Source organism: Ctenopharyngodon idella, chromosome 7 (genome assembly GCF_019924925.1).
Source record: "Ctenopharyngodon idella isolate HZGC_01 chromosome 7, HZGC01, whole genome shotgun sequence".
NCBI lineage: Eukaryota > Metazoa > Chordata > Actinopteri > Cypriniformes > Xenocyprididae > Ctenopharyngodon > Ctenopharyngodon idella.
Window position 1 is genome coordinate 26,616,359 of NC_067226.1, and position 27,971 is coordinate 26,644,329.

At 35.6% G+C, this 27,971-nt stretch overlaps 3 protein-coding genes and 1 gene segment (V, D, J or C); all 4 read left to right on the forward strand.

The window, feature by feature from the left end:
• Positions 1–27,514, forward strand: part of LOC127516121 (Ig kappa chain V-IV region S107B-like) — a 34,807-nt gene extending 7,293 nt beyond the window's left edge. The window contains 6 exon segments of the V gene segment in view: positions 9,486–9,551; positions 9,687–10,037; positions 10,405–10,560; positions 10,691–10,725; positions 11,242–11,780; positions 27,440–27,514. Coding sequence covers positions 9,509–9,551; positions 9,687–10,037; positions 10,405–10,560; positions 10,691–10,725; positions 11,242–11,349 — 693 coding nt within the window.
• Positions 1–27,971, forward strand: part of LOC127516125 (uncharacterized) — a 34,294-nt gene that overhangs the window by 4,061 nt on the left and 2,262 nt on the right. The window contains exons 2-5 of one of the 4 annotated variants that reach the window (XM_051900466.1): positions 11,781–11,930; positions 12,119–12,475; positions 12,596–12,667; positions 12,759–12,911. In XM_051900466.1, coding sequence (XP_051756426.1) covers positions 11,891–11,930; positions 12,119–12,475; positions 12,596–12,667; positions 12,759–12,911 — 622 coding nt within the window. In that variant the 5' untranslated portion in view covers positions 11,781–11,890. Of the gene's footprint in view, positions 1–11,357; positions 11,931–12,118; positions 12,476–12,595; positions 12,668–12,758; positions 12,912–27,971 lie in introns of those variants that run through there. The other 3 variants (XM_051900462.1, XM_051900463.1, XM_051900465.1) reach the window with 3 other exon arrangements.
• Positions 1,524–19,332, forward strand: LOC127516124 (uncharacterized). Of its 3 annotated transcripts, XM_051900461.1 has the most exons (5): positions 1,524–1,663; positions 17,744–18,555; positions 18,642–18,770; positions 18,958–19,001; positions 19,087–19,332. In XM_051900461.1, the coding sequence occupies exons 2-5, from the start codon at positions 18,147–18,149 to the stop codon at positions 19,207–19,209; spliced, it is 705 nt and encodes a 234-aa protein (XP_051756421.1). In that variant the 5' UTR covers positions 1,524–1,663; positions 17,744–18,146; the 3' UTR covers positions 19,210–19,332. The 3 variants fall into 3 exon arrangements, with proteins under 3 accessions (XP_051756421.1, XP_051756419.1, XP_051756420.1); XM_051900459.1 differs by having other exon boundaries at positions 18,958–19,332; XM_051900460.1 differs by lacking the exon at positions 1,524–1,663 and adding an exon at positions 17,486–17,626 and having other exon boundaries at positions 18,958–19,332.
• On the forward strand, positions 24,981–27,514 carry LOC127516123 (uncharacterized). Its single transcript, XM_051900458.1, has 6 exons — positions 24,981–25,153; positions 25,288–25,638; positions 25,753–25,845; positions 26,013–26,168; positions 26,301–26,335; positions 26,902–27,514. The coding sequence occupies exons 1-6, from the start codon at positions 25,111–25,113 to the stop codon at positions 27,007–27,009; spliced, it is 786 nt and encodes a 261-aa protein (XP_051756418.1). The 5' UTR covers positions 24,981–25,110; the 3' UTR covers positions 27,010–27,514.

The following is a 27,971-nucleotide window of genomic DNA, read 5'->3' on the forward strand; positions in this document are numbered from 1 at the left end:
CACTGTTAAAGCCTGCAACTGCATGCATACCACACGTTAGTTCCTTTCACATGTTGACTAATGGTTTCAGAAACAGACTTATGCCACTAAATATATATATATATATAAACAATGAATTTAACCCACAGCGCTCAGGGGTTGCGGTTTGTTTCTGAAAGTAACATTGAACAAACAAACAGCCTTAAGCACGCTTAGATCTCTGTGGGTAAAAGTTTCCATATATCATCTTGTTGCAGTGAAACCCAAGCATCAAAGCAAAGCGCAGACAACTGTGATCCGGCCATGTTTAGAGTTTGTCTATCAGCATTACAAACCACCACAAGCAGTGATTATTCAAGAACTTTAATATTATACTGAATCATCACGCATATGTTATTTTTTCACAGTGGCTCAAAATATGTCACATACAAACAGGTTATTGTACTTTAACATGCTAGCAGATCATTTAACTAGATGCTCTGGATCTGAAGGTGCAGCTGACAGAAGTTCATTCTGTATTTCTCAACGCAAAATTCTTACAAAAGCCCAGAAAAACCAAAAAAACAAAATAACGACTTATATAGTGATGGCCAATTTCAAAACACTGCTTCCTGAAGCTTCGGAGTGTTATGAATCAGCGTGTCGAATCAGCTGTTCGGAGCGCCAAAGTCACGTGATTTCAGCAGTTTGTCGGTTTGACATGCGATCCGAATCATGATTCGACACGCTGATTCATAACACTACAAAGCTTCAGGAAGCAGTGTTTTGAAATCGGCCATCACTATATAAGTCGTTATTTTGTTTTGTTTTTTGCGCAACAAAAATATTCTCGTCGCTTTATAATATTAATATTGAACCACTGTACTCACATGAACTGATTTAAATATGTTTTTAGTACATTAATGGATCTTGAGAGAGAAAGTGTCATTGCTGGATAGTCAGGCCTCACTGAGCCATCGGATTTCAACAAAAATATCTTAATTTGTGTTCCGAAGATGAATAAAGGCCTTACGGGTGTGGAACGGCATGAGGGTGAGTAATTAATGACAGAATTTTCATTTTTGAGTGAACTAACCCTTTAAATAATCGATTAGGCATAAAAAACATGCAAAGTGTATCCAACACCCACAACAGGCTAAATTATCAGGAATATTTCATGACTGGATGAGCTAAAAGACCAATGACAAAATTCAAATGTTTCCTATAAATACATTGTACTTCTAGACTACAAACTATACACAGTAAACATCATTTTGTGAGTATGATGTTACTGAAACAATCACTGGATATCAATATGGTTGCTCAAATAACACTGGACCTGTTTTTTGGATCTGAGCTTGGTGTAACAAAGAAATAAAGAAAATAAAAGGACAAAAGCTACTGAAAATAAGAGTTCACGAGAATATTACCAGTCGATCATTACATCATTCACAATCGTGAGCATAAGAACAAAAGATAAGCCACACCACATGCTAAACGTCTTGGGTCAGACAGCCTGAATGGAAAAATGACAACAGCCAATCAGACCCAGACATCATCTAAATCTGAAAGACAAGGCTTGACTCCTCTAAACCAGGCGTTTCACACCCACACTTCGAACAAACGCTCCATAAGATGTTGTCAAATGCTCAGAGGACCTCAACTATGCTTAAACTTCTGATATTTTTTCTACTCTTTAGGACAGGTGTGTTTGCTCTGGAAGAGAGATTGGTTCTGCAAAGTTTATTCTTACCTTATATTTATGAATAGGTGTTATTCTGATCTGCTCTGATGGTCCTGCTTGTGCTTTTCTCCTCTCAGGCTTCATCGCATCTGCTGCTGTAGTTCAAAAGAAAGTCCTGGAGACCTTCAATGCAGGTGAAACTATAACTTTAGAGTGCTTTATATCTGAAGAGCACGAGAACTACTACTCTTGGTTCAAGCAATCTCTGGGAGAAGCTCCAACATGCATCCTCACTCTCTATGCTGACACTTCAACACCAACCTTTTATGGGGACTTCAAGAACGATGAAAGATTGTCAGCTGTAAAGAACAAGACTTATTTCGCTTTAATTATAAAAGAATTAAAGCCATCAGATACTGGAATCTATTACTGCGGTACCCGTGACTATGATCTTATAACTTTTAGTAATGGGCTGTTTTTAAACTATAAAGGTAACTAAACCTAGCAAAACAATATATAAATTAATCTAAATAATATAATATTGTATAATCCTCAAAGTTTTCTCATTTCAGGGGTAAATACAAGACGACAACATATTAAGCAGTTTTTGTCTGCGGTGGACTCGAGTACTTGGGTAAATGAACACGAGTTTAACCCAGGAGACTCTGTGAATCTTCACTGCACTGTTCTCACTGAGAGATGTGTAGGAAATCACAGCGTCTACTGGTTTAGACATGAAACAGGAGATACACATCCAGGAATCATTTACAAGCATGGAAACAGCAATGATCAATGCAAGAAGAGCTCAGAGAGAGATTCCCATTCACAGTCTTGTATCTACAATCTCCCCAAGAGGAACCTCAGTTTAACTGACGCCGAGACTTACTACTGCGCTGTGGCCATGTGTGGAGAGATACTGTTTGGGAATGGAAGTAGGCTTGAAATTGGAGGTGAGAAATATATATATATATATATATATATATATATATATGATACATCAAATCCTCTCAATTGCAGTTTGAATATTTAGACTTTTTTTAAATCTTAGAACCAATTTCTGAGTTCGCCTGGACTGACTTAAAGGTCCAAGTTTTGGTAGCAACAAATATATTGTGCTTGGTGATCATCGCTATCCTTCTGTGCAAGAGAACACAAAAACAACAAGAAACATTTTCTGGTAAGCCATTTGCATTTTAAGAATACTCGGACCATATTGTATGATAATGTTGATTATTAGATCATAACTGACACTGATTATATTACTTAAAATTGAAAAATATAACTGTCCAAAAGATTAAATTAAATCCACCTGAATTTAAATAATGTTCCACAGTAAAATATGATGAAATGTTGATTTTATCATTGAGATGTGATTAAAAGAGATTTGATTACTTTAAAGTACTTACTGCAAAACATACATGTGCACATTAACATATCAAAATGTGTAAATATCATGGCATATAAAATGTATCTTAAAAAAAAACCTCTGAATACCTGCAACTAAAACGAAAGTTCATATTTTTTGCAGAAACCCATCCATTACAAAAACTTTGTTCATCTCTTGATAATGAGGGTAAAATTTAAATATACTATATTGCTGCGCTCCTATGTTTTATTTATTTATCTATGTGTATTGAGTACTTCGGTGTTGGTTTTAGGGCGCACCAGAGGAGATAAGCTCCGCAGCACTGCTTTTCCCCGGAAGAAACTTAAACAGACACGAAAGAAGCTCATACACACATGTAGTGTATTCAGCTGCTAGAGGTTACAGTATTAAATAATAATTTTGTGATATAACATGATAAAGTGATATTGTCTTATATGTGTTTATTAGTTGTACTTGTATCTGAATGCTGTTGTGAGCTCTAATAAAACGAATGGCATTGCCTTCTTATCAAAACCTGTCTTTTTGTATGTGTGTGTGATTTTTAGTGATTCTATTATCATCCACAACAAGCCTACCACTTACAAACACTGAATGATTCCTCAAGACATAAAACATAAGGTTTTAATTTCATTGGTGGAAAAACATTTTATAAAAAGGTCTGATAGCCTTATTCTTATATTATAGAACTAATAATCAGGAAAGCAAAACTGAAATATTACAGTAGGCTATATACTCTGTAGAAAAACAATATACTGCATTTATGGCTAAGAGGGACAAAATACATCAGGGACTAAACATCTTCAATGCGTGGACCCTAATAAAAAGAAACCTGCCCTCTTTGCTCATAGGCAGGCACTCACACTTCCAGGCTTTGAGTCAATCCCCTGAATCTACATATATATGCATGTAAAAAAATCTTACATTTCAAATTTAAGCAGTTTAAATTATCCTTGCTTAATCCAGAGTGTGCAGTTGTTTTGGTAACACTTGTCTATTTAACTCCCCCTGCTGTTGAAAATCGAAATGTTTGCCTCAAAATGCAGTTCAAAAACTCAAATGTTTTCAATACAGCCTTATAATGTTCCTTATAATTATAATAAACTTCCCTACCTCCCTACTAAATTAAAAAAAATCACAAAAAAAGTCAAAATAAATGGCAGGACACCCCTACGCTCCTAAAACATGAGTATGAGTTTGGTTAAATAACATTACAAATGAAAGCATGATGCACTGAAAACAAGAACCAAGAACCAAGAACAAGAAAACAAGAACTTTTAAAGCAGCGCATCAGCAGGTCCACCAATCAGGTTCCTCCGTCAGCGAACAATCCTTGCACACACATACAGAACAACAACCCACACGGGAACACAGATGCTGAGGATCGTAACACAACTTATTCTCCTAACCCTAACCCTAAACTAACAGTCTACTAATCCTCCAGAGAGTTAGTTGACACGGTTGCAAAGATTTAGTAGAGTGTCTAAAGTGTACTATCAAAATAAAGTGTAACCCAAATAAGTAATAAAACTTACATTTCTTAGCTAAACATTGGAACTTAGTGATATGTATTCTTAAAAAAAATTACCTATATGCAGGTACAATAAGCTTTCGCGACTCGAAAACCAACCCAATAACCACAAGACAGGAAGATGTGGCAAAAGTGGGCAAGATCTTTTTTTTTTTTTTGAACATTTGTCATTTGAAGAAAGGTTTGTTGAGGGTGTAGTCCTCTACAGATAATTTAAGATGACTAAAATATCATAATTTATGACTAAGTTAACTTTCTGACACAATAAACAATTCATAAAAAAAACACTCCTGTCCTTATATACAGTACAGTACTATATACTGAGATGCTTAAAATTATTTTGCATGTAGAAGTTATCGTTTAAATTTCGATTTTTAATGTTTAGGTGTATTTGCTGTGGGCATTTTATTGCATGTGTCTCAACCAGAGTCAGCAGTGAGAGTTCAACCTGATACTCTACAACTCTTCAGTGCTGCACACCAGACGATGGGCACTTTAAAGTGTTCTGGTCAAAATTTCAAACAGATCTGCTCCAGTTCTTGTAGCTTCAGATTAATCAAAAAACAAAAAAAACAAACATATTTCCTCACCATTCTCAAGTAAAGGATTTGGACATTAACTAGTGATCTTTTATATGTTAATGACATTAATTAACAGAGATCTGAAAACATTCAGCAGCGCACAATTTCCAGATCATTTGCGATTTATAGATTTGTGTATGAGTTTTATAGATAAGTGCATAAGATCCATAAAATACAAGTAATTAAGCTGGGTTACGTCATCTTATAAGATAAATTGTTTTTTATCTGAAACTAATAAGGTGGAGAACATTATTATGCATCAAACAAAGATTATTTGTCATTAACTGGCATCAGATATATAACATCTAATGTAAATTAGAAAATCATATACTGATAAATGTACAACAATCCCAAAGTCTCTGGAAAGAGGTTTGGTTAAGTGATATTTTACGTTCCATGTGACGTCTTCCACTGGATGTGCTAGGTAACAATGCAGTGGGGAAAGGAGCCGGAATCTGTTTCAACAGCCTTGAACGTGAAGTTCTGTAGGATGCTGATCTCCTGGAGCATCAAAAGGCCCCACCTTTGCTGGTTTCCTTCAGCCCCTCGTCTTCTCCCCTAACCTAATGCTGTGTGGATTTTCCTTGATCTTCCGGTCTCTAGCTCCGCCTAGTCAAGAGGATCTCATGGCTCCGCTTCCAGCCACTGATCCTGTCACTCCATCTCGACCTGTCGGCTTCGCCTTGGCTTCTCCCTCCACCGGCTCCACCAGAGACTATCGTCCTTATGGCTCCACTGGGCTCTCTCATCCCTCCGGCTCCGTCTTGGTGAGACGTCACCCTGCCTGCGGCATACACTTACGAGCCATCCCGCTGCGCTCCGTCTCTCCACCCCTTTGGCTCAGTCTGACTCGGCCTTCCCTCCGGCTCCACCTCAGTCTTCTGGTACTCTGGCTCCACTCACTGTGGCTCCGCCTTAGTCTCCAGAACCATCAGTGTCGCTCAGTCCCATCTGCTCTCCGTCTGCACCCAGGGCTCCATTTCCATCGGCTTCAACTCCATCAGTCATTACCCGGATGTCGTCAGCCAAGCCTCCACCATGGCTCCTCCCTCTATCAGCTCCGCCATGGGGTGTTGTCTGGGTCACCACCTGGGTACTCCTGCTCCTGGATCCTCCCTTGCTCTTCCCACAATCATTGCCACCTTGGTTTCTTCCGCCATCATCTCCTCTATTCTCCAGTCATTCACTGGTCCCTCGTCTTTTTCCAGAGCACCCGCCCTCCCCCTCTGTTGGACTCTGTTTACGACACGTAGACTGATTGTCACAGAATGTCACAGTTATGTTAATTTTGGTTTCGTTTTCACTCTGTCTTTTTTGTTTCCATTTGTCTGTGTTCTCAGTCTCCTTGGTTACTCATTTCAAACTTGTTTGTTACTATGGTTACTATACTTCTCTCATTTGCTACACCTGTGTTAATCCCATCTTTGTTTGATCTCAGTATTTATATGCCTGTGTTTCAGCTCTCTTTTTTTGAATCACGCTGACATTTAGTTTGAGTATGGTTTTGGTAAATCCTGTTAATAAAATATTTTTGCATTCATCCTCTCTACCACACCTCTGCCTAACCGTGACATTAGGATTTTTATCTTAATTTACAAAATCTTATGTTATGTCTAGTAAGAAAATTATAACCCACTCCATCAACCCAGATAGCAGACCAACCTTGAATCAACGTTGAATCAATGTCACCTTGCTATCTGGGTAGCCACATATGTAAAGACCATTTACAGATGCAATTTTAAAAAAGGTTATAAATGAACTGTTTAGTGAAAATTATTTATAAAAATGTAAAGACATAAAGGCGGTGTGTGCTAGTTGTGGTTTTCTGCTGGTCATGTGGTAACTTGACCTTCTTAAATTCTAAGTAAGTGTGATGATGAAGAGAAATAAACATGTGATCACAAAAGTGTGCAGTCATCAAAATTGCGATCTAACTGTGTAAATGTGCGAATGACAAGCATCTCTCAGCAATATTGTCAGGTGGGTCTGATATTAATTAAGGCTACATTAATTAAGGCTACTTTTAAGAGGCTACATTAAAACTTTAATGAAGAATTGAATTAAACGGCTATGATAATGACCACACTGACATGCACTAGTCCTATAGCCTTGTGGCTTCACAGACACACTCACACGTGCATCACAAGACCACAAGTGCGCCATCTGCCATAAACACCTGTGTAGTAGGGCCTACAGTTTCTTTGAGTGAACTGACTTTTAATAACTCAAACAGATATTTGCCAAAATTCCTTATATCCTTTGGAATAGCCTAAAACATTGTCACTTGAGTAATTCAAATTTCAGTATGAAAACTCACTGGTGTGATGTCTGACAGCTTCATGGCATTAACTGTGACTATATAATATGATAATGTGAAAGGTTTCTTATTGTACTTACTGTATTCAATAAAGTTATGTCCTGCAAAAGTTCCTTGTTCCACAATTATAACCAAAGGTTTTCTTAACTTTTTGCAACCTTTAACATCGTCATGAAACAGAAGTTGCAATCGTCTTTTCTTCCCTATTTTGACATATATCTGAGTGAAATGGCTTCTCAAATAAGAAAAAATGTAGGGTGGGACTTGATTTTGTCCATTGGGAATTGACTGGATGGTTGTGGTTTGCTATTGGTCGATCTCATGTGAGTGACAGGTTGTCCCACCCTTGAACCGAAAAAACATATAATCAAAGAAGAGAAGATGTTGCTGAAAGGGGAGTTATTTTTATCAAATATTATGATAGCACAGTATTATGATTATTATTTATTTATTTTTAAAATAATGATGTGCATGGATAAATCACTTAAATATTGCAATATTCCATTTTTGATTTCATGTTGACTTTAACATCATCTCAGTCATACAAAATTATGATAATTGAATTAGTTGAATTTAGTCTATCAACTATCAACAGGGTTTCTTATATCTTACATGTTAGTCCTTTAGTGGCACAAAGCATTCTGCAGGTTTTATAGGAAGCATTTTTCATTAGCCTTTTTGATTTCAAGACTCTGTCATCAATCTCAACTTATCAACCAAGTGAGCAATCTAGACCCACCCACCATTCAGCAAAGTGTTTTTTATTTTTTATTTATTTATTTATTTATTTTTTTAAATGAGGGTGCTGGCTAAGATTGTGAAAACCACTAGGGGGCTACAGTGAGGGATGGCAATCTACTCAGACTTACTAATTATGGCCTGGTTTCACAGACAGGGCTTAGATTAAGCCAGGATTAGGCCTTAGTTCAATTAAGACATTTAAGTAGATTTTATAAACACGCCTTAGAAAAAAATATTACTGTGTGCATCTTGAGACAAAACAATGGCACGGATATATTTTAAGATATGTCAGTGCGAGTTGCTTTCAGTTAAAGGGGACATCGGATGCCCATTCTCCAGAAGTATGATTCCTTAGGGTCTTCATTAAAAATGTCTGTAATATACTTTGGTTAAAATTCCTTAATGGTTGTGTAAAATGACACCCTTTTTACTTTGTCAAAAACAGCTCTGTTCACAGCGACAGAATTTAAAAAAAAAGAGTGAATAGATTTTTAATTATTGTAGGGTGGTTATTCACACAATGCTAAGATACATTTATATGCAAACACCATGTAAAAGTCAATTTTGCATCTGATGTCTGCTTTAAGACAGCTCAAACATGCATCTTAGTCTGGGACTAAGCTAAGCCTTGTCTGTGAAACCGGCCATATAAGATGTTTTAACTTTAAACCATTGTAAAACAAGTGTGGGTTAATACCAAAATAAGTGCAAATAAAAATGCTGTGACAAATAATTAACATGTAATGCATACTCACTGAAAAGAGTACTTTCTTTTGAATTGCAAAGGGCATCTGTAGGCTCACATGCTGCTATAAGCCCAATGCACATCAATGAGTGTAACATCACATGTAGTTCAGCAGGCTTGCAACCTGGTCTATACGGTACACAGTAGGTTTCTTTAGGCAAATGAGTAACTAAATAGTTACATAAGTCTACTATCATTTATAAATACAACAGAAAAAAGATGTTAAAATTACTAGGCTACAAAAATCATTAATAGGCCTATATATTTCACCATTTGCTGATCTAATTCATTCAGGAAATGCCAAGCCAAACATTGTCAGAGCACTGAATAAACAAGGACTAAACAGAGTAGTGTAATGGTGCTTTAATGTGTACATATTTTGTATTTGATTATGTTCTAAAGATTTCTTCTGTCGCAGCTCTATATCTGTCTGACCCCGACTGGCATTTTCATGGGCAGGTCTACCATATTTTTCTGTGAAAAGCCACTCCCTCCTTCTTATATATAAAACGCATTGATATCGCCCACTTAATTTCCTCTTCAGCTCTGGTTTGACTCAGTGCAGAAATGTTACTTATTTCAACTGCAGCATTATTGCTCTTTGGGACGGGTAAGAATTATCTACTAACTACAATTCTATGATGGAAGACATGTAATGAAATCTGTTTTTGAGGAGAGAAAATTTAATGTAAAAGTGTTTTGTGGTGTGCTATGTTTTTATTTATTTATTTTTTATGTTTTTAAGGTTTTCTCCAAGTAACATTTTCTACAGCAAGCACACAGGCTCAGCCAGGACAAAGTGTCACTATGTGGTGTCCACATGATATCCATATTTCTGGAGACCTGTACTGGTTCAAACAAACTGATGGTGATGTACCAATTCCTATTGTGCACATGTTATACACTGAAAGCCTTCAGAAGTTAGAGCCAAGTTATTTCAATGGTTTTACAAAACAGGACCTGGTCATGAATTTGTTCAGCAAAAGCACAACCTTAACAATTAAGCATGCGAATATTTCTGATTCTGGCTTCTATTTTTGTGGAGCTACGGGATATCACACGAAATTTGGCAATGGAACTAGGCTTGAAGTGAAAGGTAATATTTTTGAAGCTCTCTCACTATACTGTAATTTTCATATAATGCTTAATTCTCTTTTTTTTTTTTTCTAACTTTGCCATAAATTGAACATTTTGAAAAACACCACAGACAGTAAATGCCACAATGACTCTTCAACTATTTTTAACCATTCAGAAAAGAATGTCATATCAGAGAAAAATGACACAAGAACCTCAAAAAAGGGTATGATTTTACTTTCTATGCTTTATTGAATCTGCAGGTGTTAAATATGTAAAGGTTGTTTATTGTTTACTGTCTCATATAAACTGTAGAAATAATGAGCTGTTTGTGGCATCACCTAAAATGTTTCATTGAAATATCCACTTTGTTTTTTTTTCTCTTACAGATGATGAGAAATCTCCTTCGTCTAGTACTAAGGAGTGTTCTAGAGACATCTTTTTCACATTGACACTCCTATTTGGTTGCATCATTGTTTTTATATGTATTATTCCTCTAATTATGGCTATTATCAAGGAACACAAAAGGCAGAAGCTTAAAAAAGGTAACAGATCAATCACAAATGTAATCACACATTTAAATGTTAATCACAAATGTGGAAAGAATATTTTAAAAAATTCTCTCAGTATCGTAACAGTAAATGTTTGTTTTGTTTTTTTCTCTCCATGTGGTAGTCGCTGAATGTCAAACACAACAGCATGATGACAAGGTAAACTCACAGAGGGATGAATTAAAAAAAAAAATCAATTTCTCAAAGTAGAAATAAGAACAAGCAAATCTCTTTGTTTTTGTTCTGATTTTTTTTTTTTTTTTTGTATTCTTAATAAGACACTGAAGTTCTCCCAGATCACACTGGTTTCTTTGACATTTTTGTAAAGAAGATGAAATTAATAAATTGATTTTAAATTAATCACTGCTATGCTTCTCCCTGTTGGGTAGACATGCTTTTGACTTTGCTGACAATACATTGAATACATTTAGTAAAGTGCTTTTAAAGTGTTTTTTTTTTTTTTTTTTTTTGGAAATGTCAAGAGTGTATTTGAAGCATTAGAGAAAAAAAATATGATTCTGATTGAACATTATTATTTCTAATTCTGTTGGCTGTTAAGGTTGTAGAAATTATTTTGGGCAGAGAAAGAGGAAAACAGAGGCTTGAGAATAAAATCTAAGATGTCATATGATGACTTGGATTAGAATCTTGAAAGACATTTCTGCTTCTTTGCAGGAAGATGACTCAGTAGAATATGCTGCGGTGCATTTCAAAAACAAGAGACCCAAAACAGCAGGAAGACAGGCCGAGTACTCAACTGCTGTGTATACTGACACTACTTGAAACATAAAACAACCTCAAACACTTATTAACACCTGAATAATATCACAGTTTATTTTTTAGAAATGTAATTATATTGGAGGTCAAATGGTTAGGCAGAAAGCTGAGGTTCCTTCCGAGTATCACATGCTTCATCCCTGGGCCTTCAGAGAATTAAAATCAGGATAAAATCAAGTTTAGCAATTTGTGAGCCAGGTAAAATGTATCATGTCTCTAAATTAATTTAGAAACTATCAATTAAAGACATGTTTAAAGATACATAAGTGTCAAAGATGCTTTGGAAAAATGTATTCTCAAAAGTGCTATGGGGAAACTACATGGGGAGCTAAAGCAGTAAACAAAACATCAAATTCATCTAAATATATCTGATCAATAATGATACTTCTTGTTTTGAACTGGCAATATGAGCTGTGGAGTTGTCTGTTGATTGACAGGTTTGTCATAGTTTGAATGTTTGCATAAGCCACACCCCCTCATATAAATAAAGCACATTGATTTCCTCATCTTAATTTCCTCATTGGTTCTAGTCTGATTCAGTACAGTGATGGTTTATATAATTTCAGCGCTGTTGATCTGTGGCATGGGTAAGCATCATTGCACTATAATTGCTTCAATCATACAAAATAGGAATTATTAATTCAATTTTAGCAAACATTAGGTGTGAACTTTAAAAGGTGTGTTTTTGGGACAGTATTTTCTTGTATGTAATATGCATTTCTTATATGTTAAATAAAAAAAATAAAAAAAATTTATTAATCTCTGGGTTTTTTAGGTTTGCTTACAGTTGTCAAATCATCTCAGACAGCTAATATGTCAGCTCGACCAGGAGATAATGTTACTATTTGGTGTCAACACACAGCAAAAACCGGAAAGTACATACACTGGTTCAAGCAAACAAACAGTGCTGTACCTCTTAGCATTGTATACATGATGATAACCTACCAGCTTAAGGAACTACAAATAAAATATTTAAATGGTTTTCAACCAGACCGTCTGGTGATGTCTCTACACACCAAAAACACCTCCCTAAGGATTATAAATGTGGATATTTCTGATTCTGGTCTGTACTACTGTGGCTGGGACTCTAGGGTGATCACATTTGGTAATGGAACACATCTAGACATTAAAGGTAATCTGTCTTTATCAATACCACTATTATAGAGGAATTTCTTGCTGAATGTCTAGGAGAAAAATATAAAAAATACGTTATTTTTTCCAAAGTACAGACGTTCATCCTTATTATTTCCAGATCACTTCATTTATTGTGCAGAGAGTGAATGTGTTACACCACTGCAAAATGAAACAGAAATTTCAAATAAAGGTGAATTTTAAGTACTCATAACATTCATTTACAATAATGCTTTTATCTAAATGGTATTTTGTTAGAGTAAAATGTGATTTACTTTTAACAGATCTCACGGAGAGCCCGATTTCTACACGAGACTGTTCTGAAAACATCTTTTATAAACTGACTTTTATTTTTGGTGTTATTATTGTTATTCTCATCATCATTCTGGTCTTAATAGTCATCATTAAGATACGGAACAGAAAAACACAGGGAAAAGGTAACAGTACAACTATTCAGTTCAAGAGATTTACTCTGCTGTATGGATATTTGGCAAACAACTGTGTAGTGAAATAATTTTACAAGGTTATGTGATGCAATTTAATGAGTGATAAGTTAATAAAAAAAACAGCAAGTATCTTTAACATAAATTATAATTGAAAACACAACTCTAATGAAAAAGGAAAAACAGCAATCTCTTTTTTCTGTTGTTGCAGACACTGATCGCCATGTCACACAGCATCATGAGGTAAACTTAAAAATTGTATTGGCAAAAATTCTTGAACAGAATACAGAAACTAAAGAGGTCGACTGGTGTACAAAAATATTTAAATATGTAAATCTCTGCTATTTAAAGAAGTTATAATGACAATAATTATAAACTATAAAATAACTTTTCTAATATCAGTGTTATGCAATATTCCTTTTATGTCTAACATTCTTCAGGTGAAATATGGTATGTTTCTTGAGATTCTTTGGCATACAGCCTGTGCGCCTACTTCTGTTTTCTGTTTTAACCATGATTAGAGTAAAGACAGAGAAGAGAAGTAGGCCCGCTGGTGATATTCTGCTCAAGAGCTGGATTGTCACAGAAAGATTTCAACCATGCAGTCTGCATCTTTTTTAGATAATCCAACTCTTGAGTATCGCTCTGTCTTAGTGAAACTAAATTTGGTTAATTCTTAAAAGTAAAAATAAATAAAATGAAACATTTTATTTTGCATTCTTTATGTGTGGGGTACAAACCAGCAACAATAACAGCTAGAGAGAAAAAATCCCACATTCCCTGACTATTTCCCAACTGTCCCCAATATCGGAATCAGAAATGAATTATAAATCCTAACACCAGAGAATGTAGTCTGATGCTATTAAGTCTGTTTTTATATAAAACCCTTGTTTCTTCATTGTTTTGCTTATCTGATTTCTTCTGTAGCGTACAATTTTGAATTATTACTTAGAAAAAACAAAACAGTCTGTCGTTAAAAGCGCCTTTGGATGTTTTGCAGGAGCCTCATTCAACATTGTATGCTGCTCTACAGTTCTCCAAACAGAAAACCAGAAGAGCAGCCAGACATGCTGAGGATATAGATGTTGTGTATTCTGCTACTAGATAGTCTAAAAATGACACATGGTCAAATACTGTAGCATACTGTTATGTTTACAAGCTATATTTTCATCAAGACTCTTAATATTTATACGCTATTGCTTATGCCATAAATTTAAAGTGTATGTGGGCTTTGCAATGTGTAGTATTTTTGATGCTATTAAAATTGTGAAACAATGTTCTACTTAGAATGTAATTTAGATCTGTTTATATATGTATCATGAAGATAAAACTAGGCCCTTACAGAAGAGGCAGGGGGTGTGAATGATATCATTTCCTATACAGACCCTGACAGGAAGAAGCTGCTCAGTGTAGAATGAGACGTGCTGAGGGGAACTTCAGCGGACCAGATTACAAAGCTGAAAATATACACTTCAAAACATAAATTGTTATAGTTATATTTTTGACAACAATTTGTGAGCAGCAACAGTTTATTAATGAACATTTTTATAATATTGCTCATGACAATTAGCAGAACATGCTTTTAAAACAAATCATTGTGTGATGTGTGTAGACCACTGATCTATATAAATGACATTTAAAAATGACAAGTAAAAAAAAAAAAAAAAAGTTTTCTTAAATGTCTTTGTGCCAGTGGGTGCACCTGTCAGCACACAAGTGCATCACAGTTTGACTGTTTTCCACTCAGCAGACTGACCCTCGGCTCATCTCTCACACCCCTCACTGCAGCTAAACCACACAAACACCATTCACACTACATACCTTTCACACTACTTTCCATAACCACAAACAAAATACCCCTTGTTTAGAAGTGAGGTGACAAGTCACAGATGACAATAAAATAAAAAATAAAAATATGTACTTGAGAATTTGATTATTAAACAGTAATGAAAATACAATAAATAAATAAAATGCTGATCTTTGTCGGAAATGAAAAATTCCCAAAGCACCCCCACCCCAAAAATATTCTTAAATATACTTTTTTTTTTTTTTGCATACTGAAGCTGAAATGTGTAAAGAATTTGGGATTAAGAGGTAACATGACAACAGAAGACAAAAAAGTCCTTTAAATTGCTTTTATTATTATTATTGTGTATTAATTACCTGCCAAAACACCCCATGCTGATGGTACTAATAATAATAAAAGAGAAGTTAAATTAATTACGACACTAAATTCAAGACCACGATGTATATAACTTACCTGCTTGTATTCAGATGCAGTGTATTGACGGCCTTGTTTTAACTAAAAAACAATTAAATTGAATTGATTTCTGTTGGCTTTCAGAGTATGTTAATGTTGTTGTGCTGCAGCTGCATTCTGATGACCGGGTGTCTTTTTGATTCAGATAAAAAAACATAAAATGCAACTTTGAAAAATTGTCCAAGCTCATTAACCCTAAACACAACACAATGCAATGCAGAATTCAAAAAACAGGTAAACACCTGTGAAAAATCAATACGTAAAATTCATATTTCATATTTACAGTACACTGGCTCCTATTTTTACGGACATTTCAACAATATTTCTCTTGATGCATATTACCACTGTGCAGCAATGATACTTGATTCCTTCACTTCTATGTAAGGTCATTATTTAACTGTCATATTGTGCTTTAATATATAGTACTATGTTGAAGGCTCAATGTCAATGCAATCTTTTTCGCAAAGCACTGTTAAAGCCTGCAACTGCATGCATACCACACGTTAGTTCCTTTCACATGTTGACTAATGGTTTCAGAAACAGACTTATGCCACTAAATATATATATATATATATATATATATATATAAAACAATGAATTTAACCCACAGCGCTCAGGGGTTGCGGTTTGTTTCTGAAAGTAACATTGAACAAACAAACAGCCTTAAGCACGCTTAGATCTCTGTGGGTAAATGTTTCCATATATCATCTTATTGCAGTGAAACCCAAGCATCAAAGCAAAGCGCAGACAACTGTGATCCGGCCATGTTTAGAAATTTTCCATCAGCATTACAAACCACCACAAGCAGTGATTATTCAAGAACTTTAATATTATACTGAATCGTCATGCATATGTTATTTTTTCACAGTGGTTCACAATATGTCACATACAAACAGGTTATTGTACTTTAACATGCTAACAGATCATTTAACTAGATGCTCTGGATCTGAAGGTGCAGCTGACAGAAGTTCATTCTGTATTTCTCAACGCAAAATTCTTACAAAAGCCCATTTCTAATATCAAATGTAAATATTTGTTTGCATTCAACAAATGCTGTTTTTAATCCCTTAAAATCATGACTTAGCACATAGTACACTATTACATGACCATAAAGTTTGCAAGAATAAATGTATTGTTTATAATTATAATATAATAAGGTGTGCTGTAACAGTTTGACAAAAGGGATGTGATGCAGGCCTGTGTATTTCTATTGACTGCACATAGGGGGCAGTAGTAGTTGATGTTTTACAAGATACAAGATTGTCATGGTAGTGGACATGTTTTGGGGTTAAAGAGTTAGTTCACCCAAAAATGAAAATAATGTCTTTAATTACTCACCCTCATGCCGTTCCACACCCGTAAGACCTTCGTTAATCTTCGGAACACAAATTAAGATATTTTTGTTGAAATCCGATGGCTCAGTGAGGCCTCCATAGCCAGCAATGACATTTCCTCTCTCAAGATCCATTAATGTACTAAAAAGCTGATTCGACATGCTGATTCATAACACTACAAAGCTTCAGGAAGCAGTGTTTTGAAATCGGCCATCACTATATAAGTCGTTATTTTGTTTTTTTGGTGCAACAAAAATATTCTCGTCGCTTTATAATATTAATACTGAACCACTGTACTCACATGAACTGATTTAAATATGTTTTTAGTACATTAATGGATCTTGAAAGAGGAAATGTCGTTGCTGGATATGTAGGCCTCACTGAGCCATCGGATTTCAACAAAAATATCTTAATTTGTGTTCCGAAGATGAATGAAGGTCTTACGGGTGTGGAACGGCATGAGGGTGAGTAATTAATGAGAGAATTTTCATTTTTGAGTGAACTAACCCTTTAAATAATCGATTAGGCATAAAAAACATGCAAGTGTATCCAACACCCACAACAGGCTAAATTATCAGGAATAGTTCATGACTGGATGAGCTATAAGACCAATGACAAAATTCAAATGTTTCCTATAAATACATTGTACTTCTAGACTACAAACTATATACAGTAAACATCATTTTGTGAGTATGATGTTACTGAAACTATCACTGGATATCAATATGGTTGCTCAAATAACACTGGACCTGTTTTTTGGATCTGAGCTTGGTGTAATAAAGAAATAAAGAAAATAAAAGGACAAAAACTACTGAAAATAAGAGTTCACGAGAATATTACCAGTTGATCATTACATCATTCACAATCGTGAGCATAAGAACAAAAGATAAGCCACACCACATGCTAAACGTCTTGGGTCAGACAGCCTGAATGGAAAAACGACAACAGCCAATCAGACCCAGACATCATCTAAATCTGAAAGACAAGGCTTGACTCCTCTAAACCAGGCGTTTCACACCCACACATCAAACAAACGCTCCATAAGATGTTGTCAAATGCACAGAGGACCTCAACTATTCTTAAACTTCTGATATTTTTTCTACTCTTTAGGACAGGTGTGTTTGCTCTGGAAGAGAGACTGGTTCTGCAAAGTTTATTCTTACCTTATATTTATGAATAGGTGTTATTCTGATCTGCTCTGATGGTCCTGCTTGTGCTTTTTTTCCTTTCAGGCTTCATCGCATCTGCTGCTGTAGTTCAAAAGAAAGTCCTGGAGACCTTCAATGCAGGTGAAACTATAACTTTAGAGTGCTTTATATCTGAAGAGCACGAGAACTACTACTCTTGGTTCAAGCAATCTCTGGGAGAAGCTCCAACATGCATCCTCACTCTCTATGCTGACTCTTTAACACCAACCTTTTATGGAGACTTCAAGAACGATGAAAGATTGTCAGCTGTAAAGAACAAGACTTATTTCGCTTTAATTATAAAAGAATTAAAGCCATCAGATACTGGAATCTATTACTGCGGTACCCGTGACTATGATCTTATAACTTTTAGTAATGGGCTGTTTTTATCTATAAAGGTAACTAAACCTAGCAAAACAATATATAAATTAATCTAAATAATATAATAATGTATAATCCTCAAAGTTTTCTCATTCTAGGGGTAAATACAAGACGACAACATATTAAGCAGTTTTTGTCTGCGGTGGACTCGAGTACTTGGGTAAATGAACACGAGTTTAACCCAGGAGACTCTGTGAATCTTCACTGCACTGTTCTCACTGAGAGATGTGTAGGAAATCACAGCGTCTACTGGTTTAGGCATGAAACAGGAGATACACATCCAGGAATCATTTACAAGCATGGAAACAGCAATGATCAATGCAAGAAGAGCTCTGAGAGAGATTCCCATTCACAGTCTTGTATCTACAATCTCCCCAAGAGGAACCTCAGTTTAACTGACACCGAGACTTACTACTGCGCTGTGGCCATGTGTGGAGAGATACTGTTTGGGAATGGAAGTAGGCTTGAAATTGGAGGTGAGAAATATATATATATATATATATATATGATACATCAAATCCTCTTAATTGCAGTTAATATTTAGACTTTTTTTAAATCTTAGAACCAATTTCTGAGTTCGCCTGGACTGACCTAAAGGTCCAAATTTTGGTAGCAACAAATATATTGTGCTTGGTGATCATTGCTATCCTTCTGTGCAAGAGAACACAAAAACAACAAGAAACATTTTCTGGTAAGCCATTTGCATTTTATCATTGAGATGTGATTAAAAGAGATTTGATTACTTTAAAGTACTTACTGCAAAACATACATGTGCACATTAACATATCAAAATGTGTAAATATCATGGCATATAAAATGTATCTTAAAAAAACCCTCTGAATACTGCAACTAAAACGAAAGTTCATATTTTTTTGCAGAAACCCATCCATTACAAAAACTTTCTTCATCTCTTGATAATGAGGTAAAATTTAAATATACTATATTGCTGCGCTCCTATGTTTTATTTATTTATCTATGTGTATTGAGTACTTTGGTGTTGGTTTTAGGGCGCACCAGAGGAGATAAGCTCCGCAGCACTGCTTTTCCCCGGAAGAAACTTAAACAGACACGAAAGAAGCTCATACACACATGTAGTGTATTCAGCTGCTAGAGGTTACAGTATTAAATAATAATTTTGTGATATAACATGATAAAGTGATATTGTCTTATATGTGTTTATTAGTTGTACTTGTATCTGAATGCTGTTGTGAGCTCTAATAAAACGAACGGCATTGCCTTCTTATCAAAACCTGTCTTTTTGTATGTGTGTGTGATTTTTAGTGATTCTATTATCATCCACAACAAGCCTACCACTTATGATTCCTCCAGACATAAAACATAAGGTTTTAATTTCATTGGTGGAAAAACATTTTATAAAAAGGTCTGATAGCCTTATTCTTATATTATAGAACTAATAATCAGGAAAGCAAAACTGAAATATTACAGTAGGCTATATACTCTGTAGAAAAACAATATACTGCATTTATGGCTAAGAGGGACAAAATACATCAGGGACTAAACATCTTCAATGCGTGGCCCCTAATAAAAAGAAACCTGCCCTCTTTGCTCACGGGCAGGCACTCACACTTCCAGGCTTTGAGTCAATCCCCTGAATCTACATATATATGCATGTAAAAAAAATCTTACATTTCAAATTTAAGCAGTTTAAATTATCCTTGCTTAATCCAGAGTGTGCAGTTGTTTTGGTAACACTTGTCTATTTAACTCCCCCTGCTGTTGAAAATCGAAATGTTTGCCTCAAAATGCAGTTCAAAAACTCAAATGTTTTCAATACAGCCTTATAATGTTCCTTATAATTATAATAAACTTCCCTACCTCCCTACTAAATTAAAAAAATCACAAAAAAAGTCCAAATAAATGGCAGGACACCCCTACACTCCTAAAACATGAGTATGAGTTTGGTTAAATAACATTACAAATGAAAGCATGATGCACTGAAAACAAGAACAAAGAACCAAGAACAAGAAAACAAGAACTTTTAAAGCAGCGCATCAGCAGGTCCACCAATCAGGTTCCTCCGTCAGCAAACAATCCTTGCACACACATACAGAACAACAACCCACACAGGAACACAGATGCTGAGGATCGTAACACAACTTATTCTCCTAACCCTAACCCTAAACTAACAGTCTACTAATCCTCCAGAGAGTTAGTTGACACGGTTGCAAAGAGTTAGTAGAGTGTCTAAAGTGTACTATCAAAATAAAGTGTAACCCAAATAAGTAATAAAACGTACATTTCTTAGCTAAACATTGGAACTTAGTGATATGTATTCTTAAAAAAAATTACCTATATGCAGGTACAATAAGCTTTCGCGACTCGAAAACCGACCCAATAACCACAAGACAGGAAGATGTGGCAAAAGTGGGCAAGATTTTTTTGTTTTGTTTTTGAACATTTGTCATTTGAAGAAAGGTTTGTTGAGGGTGTAGTCCTCTACAGATAATTTAAGATGACTAAAATATCATAATTTATGACTAAGTTAACTTTCTGACACAATAAACAATTCATAAAAAAACACTCCTGTCCTTATATACAGTACAGTACTATATACTGAGATGCTTAAAATTATTTTGCATGTAGAAGTTATCGTTTAAATTTCGATTTTTAATGTTTAGGTGTATTTGCTGTGGGCATTTTATTGCATGTGTCTCAACCAGAGTCAGCAGTGAGAGTTCAACCTGATACTCTACAACTCTTCAGTGCTGCACACCAGACGATGGGCACTTTAAAGTGTTCTGGTCAAAATTTCAAACAGATCTGCTCCAGTTCTTGTAGCTTCAGATTAATCAAAAAAAAAAAAAAAAAAACATATTTCCTCACCATTCTCAAGTAAAGGATTTGGACATTAACTAGTGATCTTTTATATGTTAATGACATTAATTAACAGAGATCTGAAAACATTCAGCAGCGCACAATTTCCAGATCATTTGCGATTTATAGATTTGTGTATGAGTTTTATAGATAAGTGCATAAGATCCATAAAATACAAGTAATTAAGCTGGGTTACGTCATCTTATAAGATAAATTGTTTTTTATCTGAAACTAATAAGGTGGAGAACATTATTATGCATCAAACAAAGATTATTTGTCATTAACTGGCATCAGATATATAACATCTAATGTAAATTAGAAAATCATATACTGATAAATGTACAACAATCCCAAAGTCTCTGGAAAGAGGTTTGGTTAAGTGATATTTTACGTTCCATGTGACGTCTTCCACTGGATGTGCTAGGTAACAATGCAGTGGGGAAAGGAGCCGGAATCTGTTTCAACAGCCTTGAACGTGAAGTTCTGTAGGATGCTGATCTCCTGGAGCATCAAAAGGCCCCACCTTTGCTGGTTTCCTTCAGCCCCTCGTCTTCTCCCCTAACCTAATGCTGTGTGGATTTTCCTTGATCTTCCGGTCTCTAGCTCCGCCTAGTCAAGAGGATCTCATGGCTCCGCTTCCAGCCACTGATCCTGTCACTCCATCTCGACCTGTCGGCTTCGCCTTGGCTTCTCCCTCCACCGGCTCCACCAGAGACTATCGTCCTTATGGCTCCACTGGGCTCTCTCATCCCTCCGGCTCCGTCTTGGTGAGACGTCACCCTGCCTGCGGCATACACTTACGAGCTATCCCGCTGCGCTCCGTCTCTCCACCCCTTTGGCTCAGTCTGACTCCGCCTTCCCTCCGGCTCCACCTCAGTCGCACCTGGATACACCTCAGTCTTCTGGTACTCTGGCTCCACTCACTGTGGCTCCGCCTTAGTCTCCAGAACCATCAGTGTCGCTCAGTCCCATCTCCTCTCCGTCTGCACCCAGGGCTCCATTTCCATCGGCTTCAACTCCATCAGTCATTACCCGGATGTCGTCAGCCAAGCCTCCACCATGGCTCCTCCCTCTATCAGCTCCGCCATGGGGTGTTGTCTGGGTCACCACCTGGCTACTCCTGCTCCTGGATCCTCCCTTGCTCTTCCCACAATCATTGCCACCTTGGTTTCTTCTGCCATCATCTCCTCTATTCTCCAGTCATTCACTGGTCCCTCGTCTTTTTCCAGAGCACCCGCCCTCCCCCTCTGTTGGACTCTGTTTACGACACGTAGACGCCCCTTCTGGAAGGGGCGTGTAATGTCACAGTTATGCTCATTTTGGTTTCGTTTTCACTCTGTCTTTTTTGTTCCCATTTGTCTCCTTGGTTACTCATTTCAAACTTGTTTGTTACTATGGTTACTCATCAGTTCTCTCATTTGCTACACCTGTGTTAATCCCATCTTTGTTTGATCTCAGTATTTATATGCCTGTGTTTCAGCTCTCTTTTTTCGAATCAAGCTGACATTTAGTTTGACTATGGTTTTGGTAAATCCTGTTAATAAAATATTTTTGCATTCATCCTCTCTACCACACCTCTGCCTAACCGTGACATTAGGATTTTTATCTTAATTTACAAAATCTTATGTTATGTCTAGTAAGAAAATTATAACCCACTCCATCAACCCAGATAGCAGACCAACCTTGAATCAACGTTGAATCAATGTCACCTTGCTATCTGGGTAGCCACATATGTAAAGACCATTTACAGATGCAATTTAAAAAAAAGGTTATAAATGAACTGTTTAGTGAAAATTATTTATAAAAATGTAAAGACATAAAGGCGGTGTGTGCTAGTTGTGGTTTTCTGCTGGTCATGAGTTCTAAGTAAGTGTGATGATGAAGAGAAATAAACATGTGATCACAAAAGTGTGCAGTCATCAAAATTGCGATCTAACAGTGTGTAAATGTGCGAATGACAAGCATTTCTCAGCAATATTGTCAGGTGGGTCTGATATTAATTAAGGCTACTTTTAAGAGGCTACATTAAAACTTTAATGAAGAATTGAATTAAACGGCTATGATAATGACCACACTGACATGCACTAGTCCTATAGCCTTGTGGCTTCACAGGCACACTCACACGTGCATCACAAGACCACAAGTGCGCCATCTGCCATAAACACCTGTGTAGTAGGGCCTACAGTTTCTTTGAGTGAACTGACTTTTAATAACTCAAACAGACATTTGCCAAAATTCCTTATATCCTTTGGAATAGCCTAAAACATCGTCACTTGAGTAATTCAAATTTCAGTATGAAAACTCACTGGTGTGATGTCTGACAGCTTCATGGCATTAACTGTGACTATATAATATGATAATGTGAAAGGTTTCTTATTGTACTTACTGTATTCAATAAAGTTATGTCCTGCAAAAGTTCCTTGTTCCACAATTATAACCAAGGGTTTTCTTAACTTTTTGCAACCTTTAACGTCGGCATGAAACAGAAGTTGTAATCGTCTTTTCTTCCCTATTTTGACATATATCTGAGTGAAATGGCTTCTCAAATAAGAAAAAATGTAGGGTGGGACTTGATTTTGTCCATTGGGAATTGACTGGATGGTCGTGGTTTGCTATTGGTCGATCTCATATGAGTGACAGGTTGTCCCACCCTTGAACCGAAAAAACATATAATCAAAGAAGAGAAGATGTTGCTAAAAGGGGAGTTATTTTGATCAAAGATTATGATAGCACAGTATTATTATTATTATTATTATTATTATTATTTATTTTTAAAATAATGATGTGCATGGATAAACCATTTAAATATTGCAATATTCCATTTTTGATTTCATGTTGACTTTAACATCATCTCAGTCATACAAAATTATGATAATTGAATTAGTTGAATTAGTCTATCAACTATCAACAGGGTTTCTTATATCTTACATGTTAGTCCTTTAGTGGCACAAAGCATTCTGCAGGTTTTATAGGAAGCATTTTTCATTAGCATTTTTGATTTCAAGACTCTGTCATCAATCTCAACTTATCAACCAAGTGAGCAATCTAGACCCACCCACCATTCAGCAAAGTGTTTTTGTTTTTCAAAATGAGGGTGCTGGCTAAGATTGTGAAAACCACTAGGGGGCTACAGTGAGGGATGGCAATCTACTCAGACTTACTAATTATGGCCTGGTTTCACAGACAGGGCTTAGATCAAGCCAGGATTAGGCCTTAGTTCAATTAGGACATTTAAGTAGATTTTATAAACAGGCCTTAGAAAAAAATATTACTGTGTGCATCTTGAGACAAAACAATGGCACGGATATATTTTAAGATATGTCAGTGCAAGTTGCTTTCAGTTAAAGGGGACATCGGATACCCATTCTCCAGAAGTATGATATGATATTGTAGGGTGGTTGTATTCACACAATGCTAAGATACATTTATATGCAAACACCATGTAAAATGTATCTGATGTCTGCTTTAAGACAGCTCAAACATGCATCTTAGTCTGGGACTAGGCTAAGCCTTGTCTGTGAAACCGGCCATATACGATGTTTTAACTTTTGACCCACACTTGTTTTACAATGGTTTAATACAAAAATAAGTGCAAATAAAAATGCTGAGACAAATAATTAACATGTAATGCATACTCACTGAAAAGAGTACTTTCATTTGAATTGCAAAGGGCATCTGTAGGCTCACATGCTGCTATAAGCCCAATGCATATCAATGAGTGTAACATCACATGTAGTTCAGCAGGCTTGCAACCTGGTCTATACGGTACACAGTAGGTTTCTTTAGGCAAATGAGTAACCAAATAGTTACATAAGTCTACTATCATTTATTAATACAACAGAAAAAAGATGTTAAAATTACTAGGCTACAAAAATCATTAATAGGCCTATATATTTCACCATTTGCTGATCTAATTCATTCAGGAAATGCCAAGCCAAACATTGTCAGAGCACTGAATAAACAAGGACTAAACAGAGTAGTGTAATGGTGCTTTCATGTGTACATATTTTGTATTTGATTATGTTCTAAAGATTTCTTCTGTCGCAGCTCTATATCTGTCTGACCCTGACTGGCATTTTCATGGGCAGGTCTACCATATTTTTCTGTGAAAAGCCACTCCCTCCTTCTTATATATAAAACGCATTGATATCGCCCACTTAATTTCCTCTTCAGCTCTGGTTTGACTCAGTGCAGAAATGTTACTTATTTCAACTGCAGCATTATTGCTCTTTGGGACGGGTAAGAATTATCTACTAACTACAATTCTATGATGGAAGACATGTAATGAAATCTGTTTTTGGGGAGAGAGAATTTAATGTAAAAGTGTTTTGTGGTGTGCTATGTTTTTATTTATTTTATTTTATGTTTTTAAGGTTTTCTCCAAGTAACATTTTCTACAGCAAGCACACAGGCTCAGCCAGGACAAAGTGTCACTATGTGGTGTGCACATGATATCCAGGTTTCTGGACACCTGTACTGGTTCAAACAAACTGACGGTGATGTACCAATTCCTATTGTGCGCATGTTATATACCGAAAGCCTTCAGAAGGTAGAGCCAAGTTATTTCAATGGTTTTACAAAACAGCACCTGGTCATGAATTTGTTCAGCAAAAACACGACCTTAACAATTAAGTATGCAAATATTTCTGATTCTGGCTTCTATTTTTGTGGAGCTACGGGATTTCACACGAAATTTGGCAATGGAACTAGGCTTGAAGTGAAAGGTAATATTTTTGAAGCTCTCTCACTATACTGTAATTTTCATATAATGCTTAATTCTCTTTTTTTTTTTTTTTTCTAACTTTGCCATAAATGGAACATTTTGAAAAACACCACAGACAGTAAATGCCACAATGACTCTTCAACTATTTTTAACCATTCAGAAAAGAATGTCACATCAGAGAAAAATGACACAAGAACCTCAAAAAAGGGTATGATTTTACTTTCTATGCTTTATTGAATCTGCAGGTGTTAAATATGTAAAGGTTGTTTATTTTTTACTGTCTCATATAAACTGTAGAAATAATGAGCTCTTTGTGGCATCACCTAAAATGTTTCATTGAAATATCCACTTTGTTTTTTTTTTTTTCTCTTACAGATGATGAGAAATCTTCTTCGTCTAGTACTAAGGAGTGTTCTAGAGACATCTTTTTCACATTGACACTCCTATTTGGTTGCATCATTGTTTTTATATGTATTATTCCTCTAATTATGGCTATTATCAAGGAACACAAAAGGCAGAAGCTTAAAAAAGGTAACAGATCAATCACAAATGTAATCACACATTTAAATGTTAATCACAAATGTGGAAAGAATATTTTTTAAAAATTCTCTCTATCTTAACAGTAAATGATTTTTTTTTTTTCTCTCTCTCTCTTCGTGGTAGTCGCTGAACGTCAAACACAACAGCATGATGACAAGGTAAAATCACAGAGGGAGAAATAAAAAAAAAATAAAAAATCAATTTCTCAAAGTAGAAATGAGAACAATCTCTTTGTCTTTGTTCTGATTTTTTTTTTTTTTTTTTTTTAAATCACTTTTTCTTTTTTTTCTTTTTTTTTTTGTATTCTTAATGAGAAACTGAAGTTCTCCCAGATCACACTGGTTTCTTTGACATTTTTGTAAAGAAGATGAAATTAATAAATTGATTTTAAATTAATCACTGCTATGCTTCTCCCTGTTGGGTAGACATGCTTTTGACTTTGCTGACAATACATTGAATACATTTAGTAAAGTGTGTGTTGTTGTGTGTGTTGTTTTTTTTTTTTTTTTTTTTTTTTTGGAAATGTCAACAGTGTATTTGAAGCATTAGAGAGAAAAAAATATGATTCTGATTGAACATTATTATTTCTAATTCTGTTGGCTGTTAAGGTTGTAGAAATTATTTTGGGCAAAGAAAGAGGAGAACAGAGGCTTGAGAATAAAATCTAAGATGTCATATAATGACTTGGATTAGAATCTTGAAAGACATTTCTGCTTCTTTGCAGGAAGATGACTCAGTAGAATATGCTGCGGTGCATTTCAAAAACAAGAGACCCAAAACAGCAGGAAGACATGACGAGTACTCAACTGCTGTGTATACTGACACTACTTGAAACATAAAACAACCTCAAAGACCTATTAACACCTGAATAATATCAGTTTATTTTTTTAGAAATGTAATTATATTGGAGGTCAAATGGTTAGGCAGAAAACTGAGGTTCCTTCCGAGTATCACATGCTTCATCCCTGGGCCTTCAGAGAATTAAAATCAGGGTAAAATCAAGTTTAGCAATTTGTGAGCCAGGTAAAATGTATCATGTCTCTAAAGTAATTTAGAAACGATCAATTAAAGACATGTTTAAAGATACATAAGTGTCAAAGATGCTTTGGAAAAATGTATTCTCAAAAGTGCTATGGGGAAACTACATGGGGAGCTAAAGCAGTAAACAAAACATCACATTCATCTAAATATATCTGATCAATAATGATACTACTTGTTTTGAACTGGCAATATGAGCTGTGGAGTTGTCTGTTGATTGACAGGTTTGTCATAGTTTGGATGTTTGCATAAGCCACACCCCCTCATATAAATAAAGCACATTGATTTCCTCATCTTAATTTCCTCATTGGTTCTAGTCTGATTCAGTACAGTGATGGTTTATATAATTTCAGCGCTGTTGATCTGTGGCACGGGTAAGCATCACTGCACTATAATTGCTTCAATCATACAAGATAGGAATTATTAATTCAATTTTAGCAAACATTAGGTGTGTTTTTGGGACAGTATTGTCTTGTATGTAATATGCATTTCTTATATGTTAAATTAAAAAAAATAAAAATATTTATTCATCTCTGGGTTTTTTAGGTTTGCTTACGGTTGTCAAATCATCTCAGACAGCTAATATGTCAGCTCGACCAGGAGATAATGTTACTATTTGGTGTCAACACACAGCAGACACTGCAGAGTACATACACTGGTTCAAGCAAACAAACAGTGCTGTACCTCTTAGCATTGTATACGTGATGATAACCTACCAGCTTAAGGAACTACAAATAAAATATTTAAATGGTTTTC

Coding starts and splice junctions, on each gene's coding strand:
- LOC127516123 (XM_051900458.1), top strand. CDS start 25,111: ATGTTACTTATTTCAACTGCAGCATTATTGCTCTTTGGGACGG. Junction 25,154..25,287: donor ATTATTGCTCTTTGGGACGG/GTAAGAATTATC, acceptor TATGTTTTTAAG/GTTTTCTCCAAGTAACATTT. Junction 25,639..25,752: donor AACTAGGCTTGAAGTGAAAG/GTAATATTTTTG, acceptor AAAACACCACAG/ACAGTAAATGCCACAATGAC.
- LOC127516124 (XM_051900459.1), top strand. CDS start 18,147: ATGTATAATCCTCAAAGTTTTCTCATTCTAGGGGTAAATACAAGACGA. Junction 18,556..18,641: donor AAGTAGGCTTGAAATTGGAG/GTGAGAAATATA, acceptor TTTAAATCTTAG/AACCAATTTCTGAGTTCGCC. Junction 18,771..18,957: donor ACAACAAGAAACATTTTCTG/GTAAGCCATTTG, acceptor ATTTTTTTGCAG/AAACCCATCCATTACAAAAA.